General features: G+C 64.2%; 1 protein-coding gene across 3 annotated transcripts in view; it reads left to right on the top strand.

The window, feature by feature from the left end:
* AP1B1 (adaptor related protein complex 1 subunit beta 1) overlaps positions 1-17,637 on the top strand; it is a 29,780-nt gene extending 12,143 nt beyond the window's left edge. Inside the window, exons 2-24 of one of the 3 annotated variants that reach the window (XR_007949708.1) lie at positions 2,101-2,164; positions 3,340-3,445; positions 4,685-4,820; positions 5,829-6,074; positions 7,252-7,442; positions 7,771-7,992; positions 8,543-8,663; positions 8,812-8,907; positions 9,496-9,611; positions 9,817-9,982; positions 10,703-10,801; positions 11,281-11,540; positions 11,948-12,149; positions 12,615-12,635; positions 13,036-13,065; positions 13,163-13,306; positions 14,198-14,343; positions 14,891-15,020; positions 15,249-15,333; positions 15,516-15,602; positions 15,733-15,887; positions 16,705-17,515; positions 17,604-17,637. Coding sequence is in view for 2 of the 3 variants with exons in the window: in XM_051973070.1 (XP_051829030.1) it covers positions 2,128-2,164; positions 3,340-3,445; positions 4,685-4,820; positions 5,829-6,074; positions 7,252-7,442; positions 7,771-7,992; positions 8,543-8,663; positions 8,812-8,907; positions 9,496-9,611; positions 9,817-9,982; positions 10,703-10,801; positions 11,281-11,540; positions 11,948-12,149; positions 12,615-12,635; positions 13,036-13,065; positions 13,163-13,306; positions 14,198-14,343; positions 14,891-15,020; positions 15,249-15,333; positions 15,516-15,602; positions 15,733-15,887; positions 16,705-16,779 (2,871 nt within the window). In the remaining variant the exon portion in view is untranslated. Of the gene's footprint in view, positions 1-2,100; positions 2,165-3,339; positions 3,446-4,684; positions 4,821-5,828; positions 6,075-7,251; positions 7,443-7,770; positions 7,993-8,542; positions 8,664-8,811; positions 8,908-9,495; positions 9,612-9,816; positions 9,983-10,702; positions 10,802-11,280; positions 11,541-11,947; positions 12,150-12,614; positions 12,636-13,035; positions 13,066-13,162; positions 13,307-14,197; positions 14,344-14,890; positions 15,021-15,248; positions 15,334-15,515; positions 15,603-15,732; positions 15,888-16,704 lie in introns of all 3 variants that reach the window. The other 2 variants (XM_051973070.1, XM_051973071.1) reach the window with 2 other exon arrangements.
* The last annotated feature ends 2,431 nt before the right edge of the window (positions 17,638-20,068 follow it).

Below are 20,068 nucleotides of genomic sequence, written 5' to 3'. Positions count from 1 at the left end.
AGAGAAATGGCAAACCACGCCCCAAGGGGTCACAGAGCGGGACACGGACATGGCGACCTGGCAGAGGGGCACGGTGGAAGGAGAGCTGGACCGGGCCTGGCTGAGCGCCCCAGACCAATGGTGTCGGGCCCAAAAGGAGATGGATGGCTGGGGGAGGGGGGGACATATTGACTTGGGAAGCCACAAGCTCTCACCATCTGTGTGACCGCGTCTTTTTCTCTGTTTTGTAAAACATTTCCCAATTCCATTTTAATCTGGTTTGGCTTCCCTTTGGGGGCTGGTGAATCCGACCCATCTGTTTTTGGCTGGGCTCTGGGGTGATCACGTGACCAGGATCTGCATAACAGGGAATTTCCTCTTCCAGAGAGTCCCTGTCCTGGGCCGGGGCCCTAATCCTCACAAACCCCGGGGTGCTGGGAGCCTTTGAGGCTCCTGCCAGACTCTTGGGCAGCAATGGCCGGGAAAGGGAGGCTCTGCTCACCTGCAGAAGGGTTTCCCAACCCTTAGGAGCCAGGTGTAAGAGGCCAGTTTACTTGACTGGGACATTAACCCTAAGTTTTGTGAAGGCTCAGGTGACTGATAAGATCTTTCTTCTACTCCCTCCTCCTCCCCCCACCCCCGCGCTTCTTGTTGGGCCTCAAGGAAAGCCAACCCAACTGCAGTGGGACGCCCCAGAAGCGCGGCTTGTTATTTGTCATTCCACTCATGTCCCCCTCTTTGGTGGGTTTTCTTGGCAGAGATCCTGGAGGGACTTGCCATGTCCTTGTCCAGCTCATTTTACAGATTGGGAAACTGAGGCAGAGCAAGTGAAGTATCCAGGGTCCCTCAGCTAGTAAGGGTTTGAGGCCAGGTTTGAACTCGGGGAAAAAACAGCTCATATCAAAAGCAAACATGGACGTGGGTGGCTCACAACTGGGCAGCAAAGGTTTGAGAGACTGGTCTGAGGAAGGAAGACAAAGGTGGGCTGAAGGGTGAGGGCCGGCCCGGCCATCTTCAGGTGTTGGAAAGGCTGTCAGATGGGAAGGGAGCCTCCTGTGCCCAGCTTCTGCCCCACAAGCAGGTGTAGACTCAGTAAGGGCAAAAGGAAGCCTTAGGGAGACCTGGCCAGAGAAGGAAGGGGCTGCTGGGGACTTTGAGCGGAGCCTGGAGGAGAGCAAAGGTTGGCCTCCTCAACTCCTCCCAACCCCCACTTGGTTCTAAGGCACATTGGTGCCCATCGTGCCCTCTAACCTTTAGAAGCCCAAAGCTGCCCCTTCCCTGCCGCCTCGTGCCCTGTTCCGTGTTTCTCTGCATTCACATCAGGGAGACGCCACGTTCCTGTTTCGTTTTGCAGAATAAAACAGAAGTCACTTTTTTCTTCTTTGTGACACGGAAGCAGGCAGGCGCTTTCCCCCCAGCAAGGACTGTGCCCAGTGTGGATGTTGTTCAGCTTGGAGCGGGAGCTTCCTCCTCTCCCCCCTCAGAGAGCGGAGGAGAAGGCGCCTCTTCTGAAGGCCTGTGACGTGGCACCTCCTCCATCAGTCTCGAACCCCAGCCTCCCGGTCAGGAAGCGGTGGCTTGAAAGGACTTGGGGATGCTTCCAAGGCACCTTTCTTCCCTGAGGACAGACGGGGCTGCAGGGGCCGAGTCTCCTTATGAGAGAGAGCCTCCTCACCGCAGCTGGTGTCGGCGCTAACACCCTTCTGTCTGTCCAGTTAGGCCCATGGGCTTAGAGCTGGGAGGACCCTTAGTGGCTTTGACTCCAGCCCCCACCCACTTTACAGATGGGGAGATTCAGGTTCAGAAAGGTTAAGGGCTTCGTCCGGGATCGTGTAGCTAGTAAGTGTCTGGGCAGGAGGGCCTGGCGCCGTCCCCGACTGGAGCCGCTGGTGGCAGCCGGGCCTCTGGCCCCTGAGCAGGGCACGTGGGCAGCATCGGGGGGCACCGCGCGCTCCCTGGGGCCTGCCGGGCCAAGACCCACTCCCGCTGCTTTGGACCAGGCAGGCACCGGGCCTCCCTCGGGCCCCCAGTTTCTGAAGTTCTGCGCCCCAGTGCTGTGTCATGGCCTCCCTGGCAGGTTCTGGGAGATGAAGCCTTTCTTTTTCTTCCTTGTCCTTGCAGAGCTCTGCCACCAATCCAGGGACCAACATGACTGACTCCAAGTATTTCACCACCACCAAGAAAGGTACTGCCCTGGAAGGGGTCCAGGAGCCTGGCCCGACCACTCCCTGTGGGTTATGGGGGGCGGGCATCCCTCTCCCCTGAAGATGGAGGCGCAGAAGCTGGTGGAGATGATGGGCAGGAGGAGTGACCCCCTCATGGACACCGGCCTCAAGGGTCTCAGTCTGTCTGGTCCTTCCTCCTTCCTGCCCAGTCAGATGTGCCAAGGCCTGTGCCGAGCATGGGAGGAAAGGGAGGCTCCCTTCTGGTCACAGATCCCCCTTTGACCCCATCAGCTGCCAGGGATATAGGCAGCCCAGCATGACTCGAGGGAGCCGCCTGAGCCGCCCGCCTCAGAACCTTCTGGGGCCACAGGGCTTACGGGAAAGGAGAGAAGGCCGAGGGTGCAGGAAGCAGCAGCCCGGCTCCCAGGAAGGACCAGCCAGGCCCACCCGGTTCCTTCCGGCTGAGCTACTTTGCCAGCTGAGCCCCAGGGGGGTTGTTAACCCTGCTTGTTGTATTTCAGCCTCGAGACACCTCCCCCACTTCCCGGGGTCATCCCAGCCCCTGGATGCTTTCTGCTTCCCCTTTTGTTATTGGCTACCCTGTCTCCTAAGCCAGCTAGCCAGGAACTTTGGGGGATGGGGGAGATGACCTGTGGGGGCCCCCTCCCACCAGAGAGCTGCCTTTCACCTCCATAGTATCCCTCTAAAGGTCTCAGCACAGAGGAAGTGGGAGGACTCACTTTCATACCCTGAAAGGGAAACTGAGGCACAACAGCCCTGATTGCCCCCCAGCCCTAGTGTGGGTGTGCTCAGAGAAGCCAGGAGTCCTAGTCCCCACCACTTCCCCATTCCTTTGGGGGTCAGGGCGTGGATTCCCATGTTCAGCACAAAAGGGCCTGATCCGGCCTGACGTGGATCAGGAAGTGAAAGCCTGACCAGGCACTTTCAGGAGATATTCCAGGAAAGGCCCCCAGGCAGGGATCGCAGGAGGTCAGCTGACCCAGACCCAGTTGGCCCTCGATGAGCCGTAATGTCCCCTCAGCCTCTTGTCTGCCTCGGCCCTCCCCGCCTCTAGAACAGGGCTCTGGGGGGCCGTAATCTGGCCTCCCTCTGCCAGGCTCATGGGAAGTTCCTCCCCCTCCCCGAGCCCCCCCAAACCTGTGCTCTGGCTTGACCATCACCCACTCTTTTCCAGGGGAGATCTTTGAGCTGAAGGCAGAGCTCAATAGTGACAAGAAGGAAAAGAAGAAGGAAGCTGTGAAGAAAGTGATTGCGTCCATGACCGTGGGCAAAGATGTCAGGTGGGAGAGAGCCCCGGGGATGCTTGCAGAAGGGGTGGGGACACGGGCAGGGCCATTCTCAGGTTCTATCCAGGAGGGGGAGGGAGTTGTTTCCAGAACCAAAACAAAACAAAAAAGAGGCCGCCCTCCTTCTGGGGCAGGGTCACTCCTCCTCTGGTCTGGCCTCGTTGGGCCCTCTGTGGCGCAGCCTGCCGGACCTTAAGCCCCCCGAGGGCAGCGCCTGGGTCACGCTGAGGATTCTCCTGGGGCAGGACCGCGTCCCCTTCCTTGTGTCGGGATCCCCTGCTCAGGCTCCTGTTTTTAATGGGATAAAATAAGTGTCAGATTACAAAAGAAACCCATCCTGTTGAAATAGGATTTTCAACCAATGTTAAAAAACAAGTTCTCAGACCTCTGGCCAAGAGTTCCTGGTAGCAGTCACGTGACAGATGGAATGACCCGCTAACATAGGCCGGGCCCATACACACACAAACGCTTCCCCCCTTCCCTGGGAGCCAGCACTGGCCCAGTGTCCTCAGAGGCTGTCGCCCACAGAGGAAGGGCCTCGATAACCCAGGAGGAGCAGGTCTCCTTCCCGAGCCCTCGGCCCCCTTGTTGGCAGGAGAGCTGGCTCCGCCGGGCTGCTTTCCAAACCAGGGGCCTCCGGAGCAGCATCGCCTTAAGGGGAGCGCCAGCGTCCCCTCCCCATGGAGGAGGCGGCTCTAGTGGTCTGGCTTACACCATCCTGCTTTGCTCAGGAGTCAGGCTCGTCAGCTGCTCCTTCGGCCTCCGGCCTTCTCTCCCTCGGGGACGGTGGCTTTAGGCCCTTCAGAGGTTTTCCCTGCCTTTCTCTGTATTTGCCTTAAGAATTTGAGGGAGGTGAAAGGGAGGCTAAAGCTGGGTCCCCCAAAGAACACCGAGCTCCCCCATGCACCTGTTTGAAAGCCGGGTCCTGAGCTGTGAGCCAAAGGGCGCAGGGACGAGGCAGCGTCCCGGGCTGAGGCTGAGCACCTCAGGGGAGGGAGACCCGCAGGACCCTTTCTTGGGACTTGTTCACAGAACCAAGACAGCCACCTTAGAAGGGCCCTCGCACCCCCAGGCCTCTCAGAAGTCCTGGTAGCCAAGGACATGGGAGCCCCTCCCTCCCTTTGCATCTTCCTCCAGCTCCTCTCTCACTCTTACTGCTCCCCTGAGGCTGCTCCCCTCGCCTTCTCCCCAGAAGGCCCGACCCAGGCCCATTGATCTGTTTTGATTCCCCAGCGCCCTCTTCCCCGATGTGGTGAACTGTATGCAGACCGACAACCTCGAGCTGAAGAAGCTGGTGTACCTGTACCTGATGAATTATGCCAAAAGCCAGCCGGACATGGCCATCATGGCCGTCAACACCTTTGTGAAGGTGAGTGGGACCCGGGCCCTCAAACCTGGGCCCCCGTCACACTGGTCGCGGCAGGTTTCAGCAGGAAGCTTTTAAAATTTTTTTTTAATTAATTCATTTTTAGTTTTTTTAATATTTTCAAAATACATGCAGAGAGAGCTGGGCTCCAAGTTTTTCTCCCTCCTTCCCATCTCGTCCTCTAGACAGCAAGTAATCCAGTATGGGTTAAACGTGCACTTCTTCTGTACTTAGTTCTACACTCATCATGCTGTGCAAGAAAAATCAGGTCAAGAAGGGGGAAAGTGAGAAAGAAAAAAATCAAGCAAACAAACAACAAAAAAGTGGCGGCTCGGTGCTGCAGTGGATAGAGCACTAAAGTCAGGAGGACCTGAGTTCAAATCTGCCCTCAGACACTTAAAACTCCCTAGCTGGTGACCGTGGGCAAGTCACTTAACCCCAATTGTCTCAGGGGAAAAAAAAGTGACAGTACCATATTGTGCTCCACACTCAGTCCCCACAGTCCCCCCTCTGGGTGCAGTTGGCTCTCCCATCACAAGGTCACTGGACTGGCCTGAATCACCTCGTTGTTAAAAAGAGCCTCGTCTGTCAAAGCTGATCATCACATAATCTTGTTGCTGTGCACCGTGTTCTCTTGGTTCTACTCACTTTATTTAGCATCAGTTCATCTAAGTCTCTCCAGGCCCTTCTGAAATCATCCTCAGCAGGAATCTTAAGGGACGCTCGCTTGCTCGCTCTTTCCCTCCCTTCCTCCCTCCTCTCTCTCCCTCTCTCTGTCTCTCTCTTCCTCTCTCTCCTCATTGCTTTTCCCCTACATGGTGGCCTCCTATGGATTCTGGGACCCCACAGGATCTCTCTGGGGCACCAGCTAAGAAAGGTTTCTGTTAGATCGCTTACCCCTGGCATCTGGGCCCGTGAGCCTCGTGCTTCCGGCTTGGGCTCCTGCGGGTGGTCTCTGGAACCTCTGGGGAATTTTGGGAATGAGACAAGCCCCTGCGTTTAACCCTTCAGGACTGCGAGGACCCCAACCCCCTGATCCGGGCCCTGGCCGTGCGGACCATGGGCTGCATCCGAGTGGACAAGATCACGGAGTATCTGTGCGAGCCTCTCCGCAAGTGCCTGAAGGACGAGGACCCTTACGTGCGCAAGACGGCTGCCGTGTGCGTGGCCAAGCTGCACGACATCAATGCCCAGCTGGTGGAGGACCAGGGCTTCCTAGACACCCTGAAGGACCTCATCTCAGACTCCAACCCCATGGTGAGCCAGCGCCCCCCGCCCTGAGCCCGGGGTCCCCCCGTTTCTGCCTCGAGGTCCTGGAGCCTGTCCCGACCTGTCCCCACACCAAGAGCCACGCCCTTGCTGGGCCGTTCACAGGACACAGGCTGTTCTTTCCCAGCCATGGCTCCCTCTGTGTTTGGAGCGATGGGACCCGTTTGTGTCCGACCTCGGTTCCTTTGGTGAAGGAAGTCCTGGTGTGGAGCTTCCCTCCAGCAGTGCGACACCCCCCACCCCCCACCCCAGCAGGGAGTCGTGGTTGTGTGTGTCAGAGACAGACACAGAGAGCACAAGCAGGCTTTGGAGGGGACTCCAGAGGGTGCGGGGTGACCCTCCCCAGCTTGTGGACAGGGCTCCTTCTCCCAGCCGCCCCCTGAGGCGGGCAGGACGAGCCCAGGTGACAGATGAGGAAACTGAGGCTCCAAGGGAGGGGAGAGGCGGCTCCAGTGCTGCCCAGAGGGAGAGGAGCCAGGATTAAAAAGTGGCTTTTCTGGTTCCAGACCCGGGCGCCCCTCCCTGCACCCCCATGATTTCTCTCAGCAGCCAGCTCCTGGTTCTGAGCCCCCATTTCTGCCAGGGTGGGCGCCTCTAGGGGCCCTCAGCTTCTCTCTGCCAGAACACGCCCCTTGAGGCGTCCCTACCCAGTGTCCTGCTCCCCGGGTGCCAGGGCTTCGGAGGCAGCCAGGGGAGAGACAGATCAGCCTCTGTCCCGGGTCCTGGGGAGGCAGTTGTGACGTCCCCAGCCTCTGCCAGACAGTGAGGCCCGAGCCCGGGGGCCAAGGTTCACCAGGACCCTGGAGCTCTCTCCGGCCTCCTCGGGAAGTGGACCTTGGCATGGGCGGGCCCCGACGTCCGAGCGTGGGCCCCTTCGCTTCTCCCTGCTGGCCTGGGAGCCTGTGTGGGAGGGGAGCATCATCCCAAAGGCGCCCCTGTGGTCGCCCCCGGCCTCGTCTGACACATGGAGGTTTGGGGCCCGTCTAACAGGTGGAGGAGCTGTCGCGGGCCCGAGCGTGTCAGCCAGGCCGAGAGCAGGTCCCAGGCAGCTGCAGGGACACGGCCCGGCTCCGCGGGAGCCAGTAGCAATGGGGGGGAGGGGGGCTCAGACCTCACTGAGCTTTGGGCTCCGGGCCTGGGCCCCTGACTCCCGGCCTCCCCGCAGGTGGTGGCCAACGCCGTGGCCGCCCTCTCGGAGATAGCCGAGTCTCACCCCAGCAGCAACCTCCTGGACCTGAACCCGCAGTCGATCAACAAGCTGCTGACGGCCCTGAACGAGTGCACCGAGTGGGGGCAGATCTTCATCCTGGACTGCCTGGCTAACTACATGCCCAAGGACGACCGGGAAGCCCAGAGGTGAGCTTGAGAGGGGTCCCGGGGGCTTCCATCCCCCACTCTAAGGGCCCCAGACTTGGAGCTCTGTGGGCCCGGCTTGCTTCCTTTCTCTGCCCTAAGTGCTTGAAGGTCAGTCCTGACCCGGAGGAGGCCCGGCCCCCGCTTTCCCCCCCAACTGCCAGTGGCCAAGGGCCCCGCCCCCGAGTCAGTGGTGAGGGGGCTGCACCGTCTCCCTTGCCTGGCATCCGGTGCCCCCAAATGCATGCTGGGATTCCTGGCAGATCCCAGCCCCCTCTCTGGTCCCCCTCTCTTTTGTTTGCTGCGAATGGGGGACGCGGTTTCTCTTCAGCATCTGCGAGCGTGTGACCCCCCGGCTCTCTCACGCCAACTCCGCCGTGGTGCTGTCGGCAGTGAAGGTGCTGATGAAGTTCATGGAGATGCTCTCCAAGGACCTGGACTACTACAGCACCCTGCTCAAGAAGCTGGCCCCGCCCCTGGTCACCCTGCTGTCGGCCGAGCCCGAGCTGCAGTACGTGGCCCTGCGCAACATCAACCTCATCGTGCAGAAAAGGTGCCCGCTGCCCCGTGGCGGGAGGGGGGAGGGGGGCAGGAGCAGGGAGGGGGGCAGGAGCAGGGGGGCTGGGGGGACACTGGGGGAGGGGGGCAGGAGGAGGTGGGGCTGGGGGGGCACTGGGGGAGGGGGGCAGGAGGAGGTGGGGGCGGGGGGGGCAGGCGCCCAGCTGCTTTAGTGAAGCCCCCCTGCACCCCCCCCACTGAGGGCCTGGGAGCTGCCTCTGGACGGGTCAGGCAGCCTTCTGCTTGGACTTGGCGAACATGAAGGCAGGTCTGAGGGTCCCCCCGGCCACGGAAGTGATCGGGACCAGGCAGCGGGCGTCGTTGCTGCCCTGGGTCCTCTAAGGAAGCCCCCTTGTGCCTCGGGCCCTGCTGGTGCTTCGTGGGGCAGAAGTCATTCCTGGGCCCTGTGAAGGGGGGCCACGGCTCTTGTTTGTCCAGGACAGGAGGCCCAGGAGAAGGGGTGGGCTCCGCTCGCCGGCCCCCGGCCTTGCTTTCTTCAGCCTTAGGGTTGCCTTAGGTGCGAGCCGGCTTTTCTCCCCTTCTAGGCCCGAGATCCTAAAACACGAGATGAAGGTTTTTTTTGTCAAGTACAACGATCCCATCTACGTGAAGCTGGAGAAACTGGACATCATGATCCGCCTGGCCTCCCAGGCCAACATTGCTCAGGTGCTGACCCCGGGCACCGCTCCCGGGGAAGCCCCGACCCCCCCCCCCAGCCCCGTTGGCTCCCTGGGTCCTCCCCTTCCCCCCCCCCAGGAGAAGCCCGCCCCTTCCCCCGCAAAGGGCCGAGTCTCACCGCGTGCTCCCGTGGCAGGTGTTGGCGGAGCTGAAGGAATACGCCACGGAAGTGGACGTGGACTTTGTGCGCAAGGCCGTCCGCGCCATCGGCCGCTGTGCCATCAAGGTGGAGGTGAGCGGTCCCAGGCAAGGGCCTTGGGGGCCCCAGCAGGAGATGGGAGTGGGGGCCTCCTGGGCCCGGGCGAGGGCGGCTCGTCTCTGCCTTCCCTTGTGGGGTCACGGGATTTGAGGTCAGGGGAGGTGCTCGGGGTAGCGGCGCCCCTGGGGTCACTAGCACTGAGAGGCTGCTCTGCGGGGCCCAGGCCGGGCCGGCTTCCTTATAGGCCGTCAGCGTGCTCACGGGCCAGCCGGGCCTCGGGCTCCCTTGTCCCGATTCAGCTCTGGAAGGGAAACTGAGCCCCAAGGTCCCAGGCAGGCAGCAGTGAGGGGGGAGCGGGGGCGTCCTTGTGTCCGGCCGGGGGGGGGGTCCTTCAGGAGCCCCTGCTGCTCCCCCTCTGCAAGCATGGCCTGGGTTTCCGTGCCCAGGGGCCGTTTTGGCCACAGAGGTACCAGGTCAGAGCCATGGGTGTGACTTCCCATGTCTGTTACCGGGGAGATCCCCACGGCTTTTCTCCTGACAGTGGGAGGGGCTTGGAGAGAGCCCTTCCGAGCGCTGAGAGGGCCTCGGGTGCGTCCTCCCCTGACCCCTGACCCCTTGCAGCAATCTGCCGAGCGCTGTGTGAGCACGCTGCTGGACCTGATCCAGACCAAGGTCAACTACGTGGTGCAGGAGGCCATTGTGGTGATCAAGGACATCTTCCGCAAGTACCCCAACAAGTGCGTGCCCCTGTGGGACGCCCCGTGGGCAGAGCCCTGGGCATCTGGGCAGTCCGCACTTGCCTTCCCTCTGCTTCCCCCTGTGGGCCAGGCGCCAAGGTGCCTGCCAGACCCTCGGGGCTGGGCCTGCCCTTTCCTGCGCTCTGCACCGGGCTTGGGGGGAGGGGGATGTCCGGCCTGCTGACCCCGCTCCCCCTCGGCCCAGGTATGAGAGTGTGATCGCCACCCTGTGTGAGAACCTGGACTCCTTGGATGAGCCCGAGGCGCGGGCGGCCATGATCTGGATCGTGGGCGAGTACGCCGAGCGCATCGACAACGCCGACGAGCTCCTGGAGAGCTTCCTGGAGGGCTTCCATGACGAGAGCACGCAGGTGGGGGCCGGCCCTCTGCCCTTTCCCTCCCCCAGGAGGCAGCTGGGAAGCTCCCCCTCCCTGCCCGGACCTCCCCAAGCAGCCTGAGAGGAAATTGGGGTGCTTTCAGGCGGGGGGGCGGGGAGCAGTGGCTCTGGGTTCCAGTCCTGGTCCATGCTGACATCATTGGGTAGCCCCAGTCTCATGAAGGGAGAGGAGGGCCGGGCTCCTCACTTAGCCCATGGCGGCCGGGTGGCAGCTGCAGCCCTTGCCACACGTGCCAGCTTGGGGCACTCACCTCGCTGTGCCACTTGGTGCCCATGAGCCCTGGGGGCCACCTGCCCCCACTTTGAGCCTCCATGTCCCACCTTAACGTGCTCAGGCTCCCCCTGGGCCCGCAGGTGAGGGCTCCAGGCCCCGCTTGGTGCCAGGCTCTGTCCTTCCTGGGCCCAGGCTGGGATCTCGGGCCTGAGGCCTGGATCAGCCTCCTCCTCCCCCAGAGGCTCTGTTGTGCTGCAGAGTGGGGAGCCATGTGAACCCCCACCTCGGGGGGGCCTTCGTGCCAGAGCAGTGGGGCCTGTGGGCTGCCCGGGGGCCCCTTGGCGTGCCCAGCACCTGCAGGGGGAGGAGCCCCAGCTCACGGGGGAGGGGTTCTCAGGTCCTGTGTGCCCGGCTCCGCTGCTGCCCCCTCTGCCCGTGCCCTGCCTGTGCCCAATCCTCGTGCCTCCCCCCTCCCCCCAGGTCCAACTCCAGCTGCTGACGGCGATCGTGAAACTCTTCCTGAAGAAGCCCACGGAGACCCAGGAGCTGGTGCAGCAGGTCCTCAGCCTGGCCACCCAGGTGCGTGCCCGGCCTCTGCCCGGCTCTCGGGGGGGGGGAGGGACCATCGGCACTTTGGGCAGGCTCGGCCCAGGGAGATCGTGGGAAAAGGAGAGAGGGCAGACATGGTGGCTAGAAAGAGTGTGTGTGATGCTGTAGGGCCCCGCGCGCCAAAGGGCAGGTACGAGTCAGTGAGCGGCTCCTGGCCCTGGGGGGAAGGGGGAGAAAAGAACCAAGACCAGGGCACAGAGCCCACAATGCAAGTGACCCTGCGCTGTGGGGGCTGCCCAGCAGCATCCCCGCCCCCTGCTTGGAAGGTGGGGGAGGGGTTATGTGAGGGTGTGTCTAGGTGGGAGAGCAAACGGGAGGCCGAGGGCATCACTGTTTTCTGCTGCCTTGAGCCCTGCCTGGTGGGGGCGGGCTTTAGGCCACCAGCTGCTGGCTCACTCTGACCTCCGGACCTCTCCTCTCTCCCACGCCACGCCCACTCCTCCCTGAAGGACTCCGACAACCCGGACCTGCGCGACCGCGGCTACATCTACTGGCGCCTGCTGTCCACAGACCCCGTGGCGGCCAAGGAGGTGGTGCTGGCCGAGAAGCCGCTGATCTCGGAGGAGACCGACCTCATCGAGCCCACGCTGCTCGACGAGCTCATCTGCTACATCGGCACGCTGGCCTCCGTCTACCACAAGCCCCCCAGTGCCTTTGTGGAGGGCAGTCGGGGGGTGGTGCACAAGAGCCTGCCCCCACGCACGGGCTCGTGAGTACTGGCCCTGAGGGGAGGAGGCGGCCCCCCACCCACCCCTGGGACCAAGGGCCCGGCCGTTGCTGCCCTCGAGCAGGGGAGGAGCCTTGGGAAGGCGCCGCCCGAGCCGGGCAGTCAGTGGTTCCCTCTCGGCCGCCCACTCGGCAGGGTCTTCCTCCTCTGGGCTGGGTCAGCTCGGGCTTGACCCGGTGCCTGCTGGGGAATGGGGCGGCCTCGGCCCCGCGGCAGACCGGGCTCCCTCTGCGATGCCCCGGGCTTGCGGCAGCGCTCCTGGGGTCGCCGGCTCCCTAGCTCAGTCACTCGGAAGGTGGGGCTTGCTGCTGGGGCCCGGGCGGCCATTCATGCCCCCTGCCCCCCCGCCCCCGGCCGACCGGTTCCTTTCCCTGTGTCTCCCGTGGCAGGAGTGAGAGTGCGGAGAGCCCAGAGGCCGCCCCCACAGGCGCCCCCCCCAGCGAGCAGCCAGCCGTCATCCCCGCCCAGGGCGACCTCCTCGGCGACCTGCTCAACCTGGACCTGGGACCCCCCGTCAGCGGGCCCCCGCTGACCACCGCCCCTGTCCAGATGGGGGCCGTGGACCTGCTTGGGGGAGGTCTGGACAGCCTGGTATGTCGGGGGCCTCCCCCTCGTCGTTCATGGCCCCGGGGACCGGGCCGAGACTGTTCCACCTCGGGGCCTCCGAGGCCACGTCCGCACCTGGTCACGGCTCTGTGGAGAGGCGAGGGGCTGCAGCCTGGGGGGTGGGCACGAGAGCCTGGCACGAGAGGCCGGGCAGGGCGGCTCCGAGAACCCGTCTCCCGTGCCGCGGGCTGGGTGGGAGCCGGCGAGGGGCTGCTGCGGTGCGGGGGGGTGGGGGGAAGGCCTGTCTCTGGAGGTTCGCGCAGCAGGACTCCCAGCTGGAATCGGGTGCCAGGCTGAGGGCGGGCGCAGGCCTCTGGTGACTAACCTTTCTCCTCCTCTGCTGTCTTTCTCCTCCCGTCCGTGTCGTATCTGTGTCTTTCTCTGTGGTGGCTCCTCTGTCTCTCTGCATGTGGCTGGCCTCTTCACCCCGGCTACTACGTCCGCTTGGAGATGGGGGACGAGTCCGAAGGGGTAGGGAGCAGGCTTCTCCGCCCTTTCCCTCCTCCCCGGTGCCCAGAGTAGCTCCTCCCTCCCCGTCCTCCCGGCTGGCCCGCGGCAGCCTTGGGGAAGAGCCGGGCGTCGGGCTTGTGGCAGAGCGGCCTCCCGCTGCCGCCGGGGCCCCTAGGCCCCTCCCGGCCCCCTGCCACGCCATGTCGGGGCCGGTCCCTGGGCGGGCCTGCCCCTCTTGGAGGCCGCTCTGCAGTCCCAGCCCCGGGAGTCCCTCCGGCTCCTCCCCTCCCGCCCCCTTCCTGAGCTGGTTCTGAAGGCCCCGCGTGGCCGCGCCCCCAGCAGGAGGGCGCCCGGTAGCCTTCCCCGGGCCGGGGGGTTCCGCCCGGCTCTCCAGTTATTGGGATCTTTCTTGTCTCTGCAGCCTAGAGGTGATGTGAGTGGCAGCCCTGCAGTAAGTACCCAGCCTCCACAGCCCCTGCCTCTCTCTCCAGGCCGGGGGCACCGTCCCCACTCCGGCCCCCCTCACCCGCGCTCTCTCTCCTTTCCAGATGGGCGGCGCCAACTTCGCTGCCCCTCCCGCAGGGACCATGCCGGCCAACCTGGGCGCCCCCATCGGCGGCGGCTTGGGAGACCTCTTTGACCTGGCCGGGGGCGTGGGAACTCTGTCGGGCTCCTACGTGGCTCCAAAAGCGGTGAGTGGTGCCCCCGACGCCCGTTCTGGGGGAGCTGAGCCTGGAGAGTGAGGGGCCCCGTGCCCGTCACTGCGCACTGTGCCAGTTTGCTGCTGGGCCTTCAGCTCTGTCACGGCCGGGCACCCAGGGGCCAGGTGGTTCTGGGAAGGGCCTCGCCAGGAAGGGGCCGTGTCGGGCCCTCCTGCGGCATTGATTCCACAGAGCCCACGCTCGCTGGCCGTGCCCTCTGAACCCCTTTGTGCCCCGTGTCCCTGGTGACTGGGCAGGGGAGGGCAGCTGAGATGGGGCCCGAAGTCCTGGGGAATGTGTGTGAGTGCGCGGCCTTAAAGGAGCGCGGGGGCTACTTGTCAGCATCGCCCGGCTGACCGGACCCGGCGGGCACGAGCCCCGTTTAGTCGGGGCGGTGCCAGAGGCTGGGTGAGAAGCGCTCGGGGCCCTGGAGGGGGCGCCTGGGAGAAGGCCGGCCCTCTGCCGCGGCCACAGCAGGCTTTCCCGAGGCCCTCTGGGCTCCTGCCTCCGCCCTCCAGACACTGTCCTCCCCCCGGGCCCAAGACTCAGCATCGACGCTTCATCTGAAGAACTGGTCCTGCTGACCTTGGGAGGGGCCCCCCCAGCAGCCCACCCACGGGGTCATGCAGTGAGCCCACTCCCCTGAGGCGGGGGTACACTTGTGCAGCTCCAGCGAGCCATTCAGAGGAGGGCAGCTGGTGTCGCCAGGCCCCCCACCCAGAACGGGCGCAGCCCCCCAAGTCAGGGGCTTTCCTGTGGCTGAAGTGGAGACCACAGAGAAGGAGACGGAGACCCGGGTCCCTCGGCCTGGCCGTGTCCAGGACAGGATACAGGATAGGACGGTCCCGGCCCTCGCGCCATGTCCCTAACCTCCTCTCCTAGGTCTGGCTCCCCGCCATGAAAGCCAAAGGCCTGGAGATCTCGGGGACTTTCAGCCGCCAGGTGGGCTCCATCTCCATGGACCTGCTGCTGACCAACAAGGCCCTGCAGGTCATGTCCGATTTTGCCATCCAGTTTAACCGCAACAGGTAAAGCCCCGAGCTGGCAGCCCCGGCCGCTTGGGAAGGAGGAGGTGCCCGCGGGGGCCAAGGGCAGCAGATGGGGTGGGCGCGGAATGGGACGGGCTGGGCGGGGCCAATGATGAGCTCTGCCTGCGGGGCCCAAGCAGCCTCTCCTGGTAACTCTTCTCCCTGGGCGGCCACCACGACGCCTGGCAGTGTCTGAGGGGGTGCCCGGAGGCTCCCCCGTTAGCCAGAGCGGGCAGAGGCTGGCACCCAGAAGGGCCAGATGTGGGAGAGCCCCCGAACGGGGGTGGGGAGAGAGCCCATTGTCCATCCGTGCTGGCTGCAGCCCCGGGCCCACCGGGACCTCGGGAGCCCTTCAGAGGATGGGGGTGGCCCAGGATGGAATCTCAGGAGGGGGCCTCCTCAGGCAGATCTGGGGCCCGGCCTGGTCGAGGGGTGTGGCCGGGGACACAGACTCCCCGGAGGCCCGCAGGGACAAGCCCAGCCAGAGGGCGGGAAAGAGGGTCTGGTGGTCCCTCAGGACAGGGCTGAGCTCTGCCCCCCTCCACAGCTTCGGCCTGGCCCCCGCAGCCCCCCTCCAGGTCCACGCCCCTCTCAGCCCAAACCAGACGGTGGAGATCTCCCTCCCCCTCAACACCGTGGGCTCCGTCATGAAGATGGACCCTCTGAACAACCTCCAGGTACGCTCGGCGCGGCGGCCGGAATCGGGGCGGGCTCCCTCCGTGGGCCGGCAACGCTTGGCTTCTCGGCTAAAGGGGGGCAGGGGGCGCTCGGATGTCAGGTCCAAGAACAGGAGGGGGAAGCCCTGAGAGCCGGGGCCGGGGGGGCCCCAGGAGGGCGGAGGGCTGACCCCCGAGCCAGGTCAGCAGGAGTCCCGGCAGGCGCCTGACCCCCTCCCTCACCCCCAGGTGGCCGTGAAGAACAACATCGATGTTTTCTACTTCAGCACCTTGTATCCGCTGCACATCCTCTTTGTGGAAGACGGGAAGATGGGTGAGCGGAGGGGCCCCCAAACAGGGCGTCACCAGCCTTGTCTAGGGCCGGGCAGTCAGGGAGCACTCGGAGGGTGGCTCTGGGAGGAGCTGGGGGAGCACAGGCCGGAGCCCCCTAGTCCGTGCCCCTCCCCCCAGGGTCTTGGGCCCCACAGCCAAGGCCTGAGCTGGTTTTCTTCTCAGAGCGGCAGATGTTCCTGGCCACGTGGAAGGACATTCCCAATGAGAACGAGGCCCAGTTCCAGATCAAAGACTGCCCCCTCAATGCAGGTGGGTGGGACCCCGTGGGGGCGGGAGACCATGAGGGGGGCAGGGAGGCTGAGGAATGGGGGAAAGGGAGGGCTTGAGGGACTGTGGGGGCCCGAGCCCATGGGGCCACTTCCCGGGATCGCCCGTACAGAGGCCGTGAGCAGCAAGCTGCAGGGCAGCAACATCTTCACCATCGCCAAGAGGAACGTGGAGGGCCAGGACATGCTCTACCAGTCCTTGAAGCTCACCAACGGCATCTGGGTCCTGGCCGAGCTCCGCGTCCAGCCCGGCAACCCCACCTTCACGGTGAGCCCCCGCCCCCGCCGCTCCCCTCACTCGCCTTGAGTTTAAGTGGATTTTGTTCTGGGAAGAAAACGGCTGAAAAGCCCGATAAGGAAGTTCCGCCTCCCCTTGTTTTGGAAGGGCCCCAGCCCGGCTCCACGCCTGCCTCCCCGAGGGCCCCAAGTGCCGGCCCCCAGCCGCCGCGGCCCCCGCGCAGGTCAACTTTTTGGACCTTGGTTTCCTCATCTCTGAAATGGGTGGGTGGGATCCTTTCCTGCTGGGCCTGTGATGACACTGGTGGCACCCACTCTCAGCTGGTAACATCCCCATTTTACAAACGAGGAAACTGAGGCTGAGAGGTTAAGGGACTTGCCCTAGTCCGTGCAGGAGGAAAGGCAGGTGGGCCCCGGGCCCTGAGAGAAGGCCGAGGTACCCGGTGCCGCTGGCAGGCGCCCCCCCTTACCCCGTCATCCCCATCTCCGATGAGGGCAGTGGGGAGAGCAGGTGCCCGCTCTCGCTTCCTTGGCCCAGTAACGCCGAGCCTGTCCCGGCCAGACCCGAGGGCCCCTGCGCCCCCCGCCCGCTCCCCAGCTCCTTCCAGCCTCCCGGGATGGGCTCCCTGACAGCCCGAGGCGGGTGACTCATGCCTCCTGTCCCTGGCGGGGAGCGGGAGCCGGCAGCAGGTGTGGGGGCTGAGGTATATTTGGGTCCCTGGGCCAGCGAGGCGGGGGAGGCTGGAGCGCCCGCCCCCCGCGTCGTGTGTGGCGCATCTGCAGCAGCCGGGCCTGGGGCCCGCGGGCGCTCCCTCCCCAGCAGCCCCTTGTCTCGTCTCCCCCTGCAGCTGTCCCTGAAGTGCAGAGCCCCGGAGGTGTCTCAGCATGTCTACCAGGCCTATGAAACGATCCTCAAGAACTGACGGCCCTCCCTCCCCCGGCCCCTCCCAGCCCTCCTCCCCCAGGGCCAGGGGCCCCCCGAGACCCACCCGCGGGGGGCCCAGGATGCTAGTTCCGCTCAGGCTTCCCAGGGAAGGGCGTGGGGCCCGGGGCGAGAGGGTGGGACTCCCCCGGGATGAACCTGGGGGGCTCTGGGCGGGACCACTGCTCTCCCTGGGACGACCCTTTGTCTCCTGGCCCCATCAGCCAGCCGGTGTTCGGAGGGGGCTCCTGCTTCCCTGGGGGCAGTGGGAGAGGAGGGCACCTCGATCCAAGGTGGCAGCCACCCCACTGTGTCCCCCCTCCCGTGTGGGCTTTGGCGGTCCATCTGCCTGGGCCCCGGAGGGGTCTCGGGGGGCCCTAGAAGCCGGGCACTCGGACTGCCGCTTGACCCCTCCTCCTCCTCCTCCTCTTGCCTTCCTCAGATCCCACCCCGGGTGCTCGAGGCGCCCCCCGGGAGCTGCAGCAGCCGTCTCCCTTCTCCCCTGGGGGCCGCCTGGGCCCGGGTGGGCTTGTGCGGGTTTGGGGAGCAGGGCCGGGCTCTGCCCGCTTGGGTGTGAGCTCGGCCAGTGGCTCCCATGGGAGCCGGGATCGGGGAGGGGAGGGGGGTCCTGCTGTTTGTTAATAAAGAATTATCGCTTTGGGCATCCAGTGACACTAATTTTTTTCTCCTCCCCTCCCCCCCCCAATAAAGGCAGTTGAGCTAAATTCTCCCCGAAGGTGGGTGTGCTCTCCAGCCCTTGCAGTAAATGTATCTAATATATATAAATAAGAGGTATATATATTGTATGTTTACTCGTGTTTTCAGAAAGAGAGAAACAATAAAAGTGACGTCTTCACCACCGTGTGTCTGGAGGAGTCTGTCAGCCCCGGCTCCCAGCGGGCAGTGCCCTCCCCCCAGGGCTTGGCGGGTGCCGGAGCCTTGGCCACATCCCGTGGACTCTGCACCCTCAGACCCTCCTCTTCCCGGCGGCCCTGGAAGCCCCTCCTTCCCCCTTTCCCGGCTCCATGTCACCAGCTCTGTCCATCGGGCTCCTTGGGCGCTTTTCTGCCCTTGGGGCGGCTCGTGCCCCCAAAGTGCCCGGGTTCCCTGCCAGGCTGCGTCTGTGCAGCCCCAGCCGTAAGGGGATGGATCCCAGGGCCCTTGGGAGTGCCCGAGGAGCCTTGGGCAAGGGAGGTCTCCCGCATCAGTCCTGTTTCAGCCGGCGTGCCCGGGGGTGCCCCTAGCCTTGTGGGCATGAGTCCTGCCAGCCTGGCTCTGTGGTGAGACAGCCTCTATCTGTCCAAAGCCAGGGGACCTCGAGTTCTCTTTCCAAGGAGCTCCCCCTCCTTGGGGACCTTCCTGTTCTCACCGACAAGGGGTCTCGCTCCCTCCGGCCTTGCTGTGCTCTGCCACGTCCCCCCTCCAAGCCCCGGCTGAGGCCTGTCCTCGTCCGGGACACCTCCACCCCCCTGCCCCGTGCACCTGGCAGACTGGCCCTCTCCACTCACACCGTGACAGCCCAGTCCGTTCCCCACGCGCTGCCAGAGGGATCTGCCCAAAGCTTACGGTCTGGCCACATCCCAGCGCGGCCCATCGACTTCCAAATGCCCAGGAGGGGGATGCCCGTGGGCCGGGGGTGCCCATCCTTGGCTTGTCTGCAGAGATGGGCACCGAGGGGCTGGCGAGGGCACTTGGAGGGAGAAAAGGCCTAGGCAGAGCCTGGGGGAACAGCCCGAATTGGGGGGCACGGTGTGGATCATGTGGCCGAAAAGGAGCAGCCACAAAGGTAGGGGGAGGGGGCAGCGAGACTCGGGAGGGCCCGGGTTCAGATCCCACTGCGTGACCCAGATTGCCCCCAAAGGAAAAAAATAGGAAGAGAATCGGGAGACAAGTAGGAAAATCCAGAGGAAGAAGCATCCAGAATATCCAATAAAATGAAGTCATTCAGCTTGTTCCCATCCCGTGTTTTTTATTCCTCTTGTGTCAAAACTGACCCTCTCCGGAGAACTCCGGGGCGTTTCTGTGCTGGGACAAACGCCATTTCTGCAGAGGGATTAAAACCCTCCAAGAGGGGTGGAAACGAGCCCCCAGCGAGGGCTCACACGGGGAGAATCCTGCAGGTGAGAGATGAAGGATTCGCACAAAGAGCTCGGTGACCGACGGCAGGGAAGTCCTGGGGGGGGAGGATGGGAACGGGTTCCCGGAGGAGTCTCCCACCTCCCAGCATGGGGAGGCTCCCAGAAGTCGCCCAGGACGGCCTGGAGACGGCTCTGGGTCTGAAATCACGATGACCCCATGGGGGGGCGCAGAGACTGCAAGCATCGGCTGAGGGGGTGACAGGGGGGGAGAGGGAGCGGGCCCAAATCTCCCTCCAGCCCCTTCTCCCGGCCTCCAGATCCGTCTCCACTTGGGGGGCCGGTCAGACAGCACCGGGCGGGACCCGGGGGAGAGCCGTGATAACAAAGTGCCTACTGTGTGCTGGGGTTCTGAACACTAGGGTCCTTGGCTGGAGAAGCAACAGGAAAACGGCTCCGGACAAACGGGGCCACAGAGGGAGGGGCTCGGAGGGAGGGGGTTGGCCGCAGCTCCTTGGGGAGGGCGGGATTTCAGCCGGGATCGGACGGACTCCAGGAAGGAAGAAGAGAAGGGAGATAATTCTGGCAGGAGTCAGGAGACGTGTACGGGGCCACTGAGTCAGGGCGGAAATAAGAGGACGAGGGAGAGAAAATAGAACACGAGATGGAGAATATGAAAACACTGAGAAAAGAGGGAAAACGAGGCTGCGCACAGTGGGTTTGTGGCGGTCGGGGCAGGGAGTTGGGGGATCCCCTTCTGGTCGGGGGTCCTTCGCGAAAGAACGCGCGAGCCCGGAAAGCTGTGAGGGACAGAGAGGGGGCGGAGGGTCGGGAGAGAAGCCGGCCGGACTCCGGGCCGCAAAGGCCTGTTAGGGAAATGGAGGCCGGCACCGAGAGGAGAAGGCCTGGGGCAGGGTCCTGGCAGCTCCGCCAAGGGAAACACGCCTGCTTCGGACGCCGCGAAGGAAGGAGCTGGAACTGCCCTCGAATGGGAAATCTGAGGCTCCCGTTTCAGGGAAAAGAAGCCCAAGTCCCCGGGCCTACACGCGGAGGCGCAAGCCACGTGCTAGAACCGCTCTCCCCGGAGAATGTGAAGGGGGTCTGGCTATCAGTGGGGGGGGGGATTTACCTTAAAAAGGCCCGGCCTGAGAAGTGGGCTCTCCCATAGACTCCGCAGAGCCCGGGAGACCGCGATCTCCCTTCTCTTACAGACCA

This window comes from Antechinus flavipes, chromosome 1 (assembly GCF_016432865.1).
Source record: "Antechinus flavipes isolate AdamAnt ecotype Samford, QLD, Australia chromosome 1, AdamAnt_v2, whole genome shotgun sequence".
Classification (NCBI taxonomy): Eukaryota; Metazoa; Chordata; class Mammalia; order Dasyuromorphia; family Dasyuridae; genus Antechinus; species Antechinus flavipes.
This window is presented reverse-complemented; position numbering and strand designations above follow the sequence as displayed.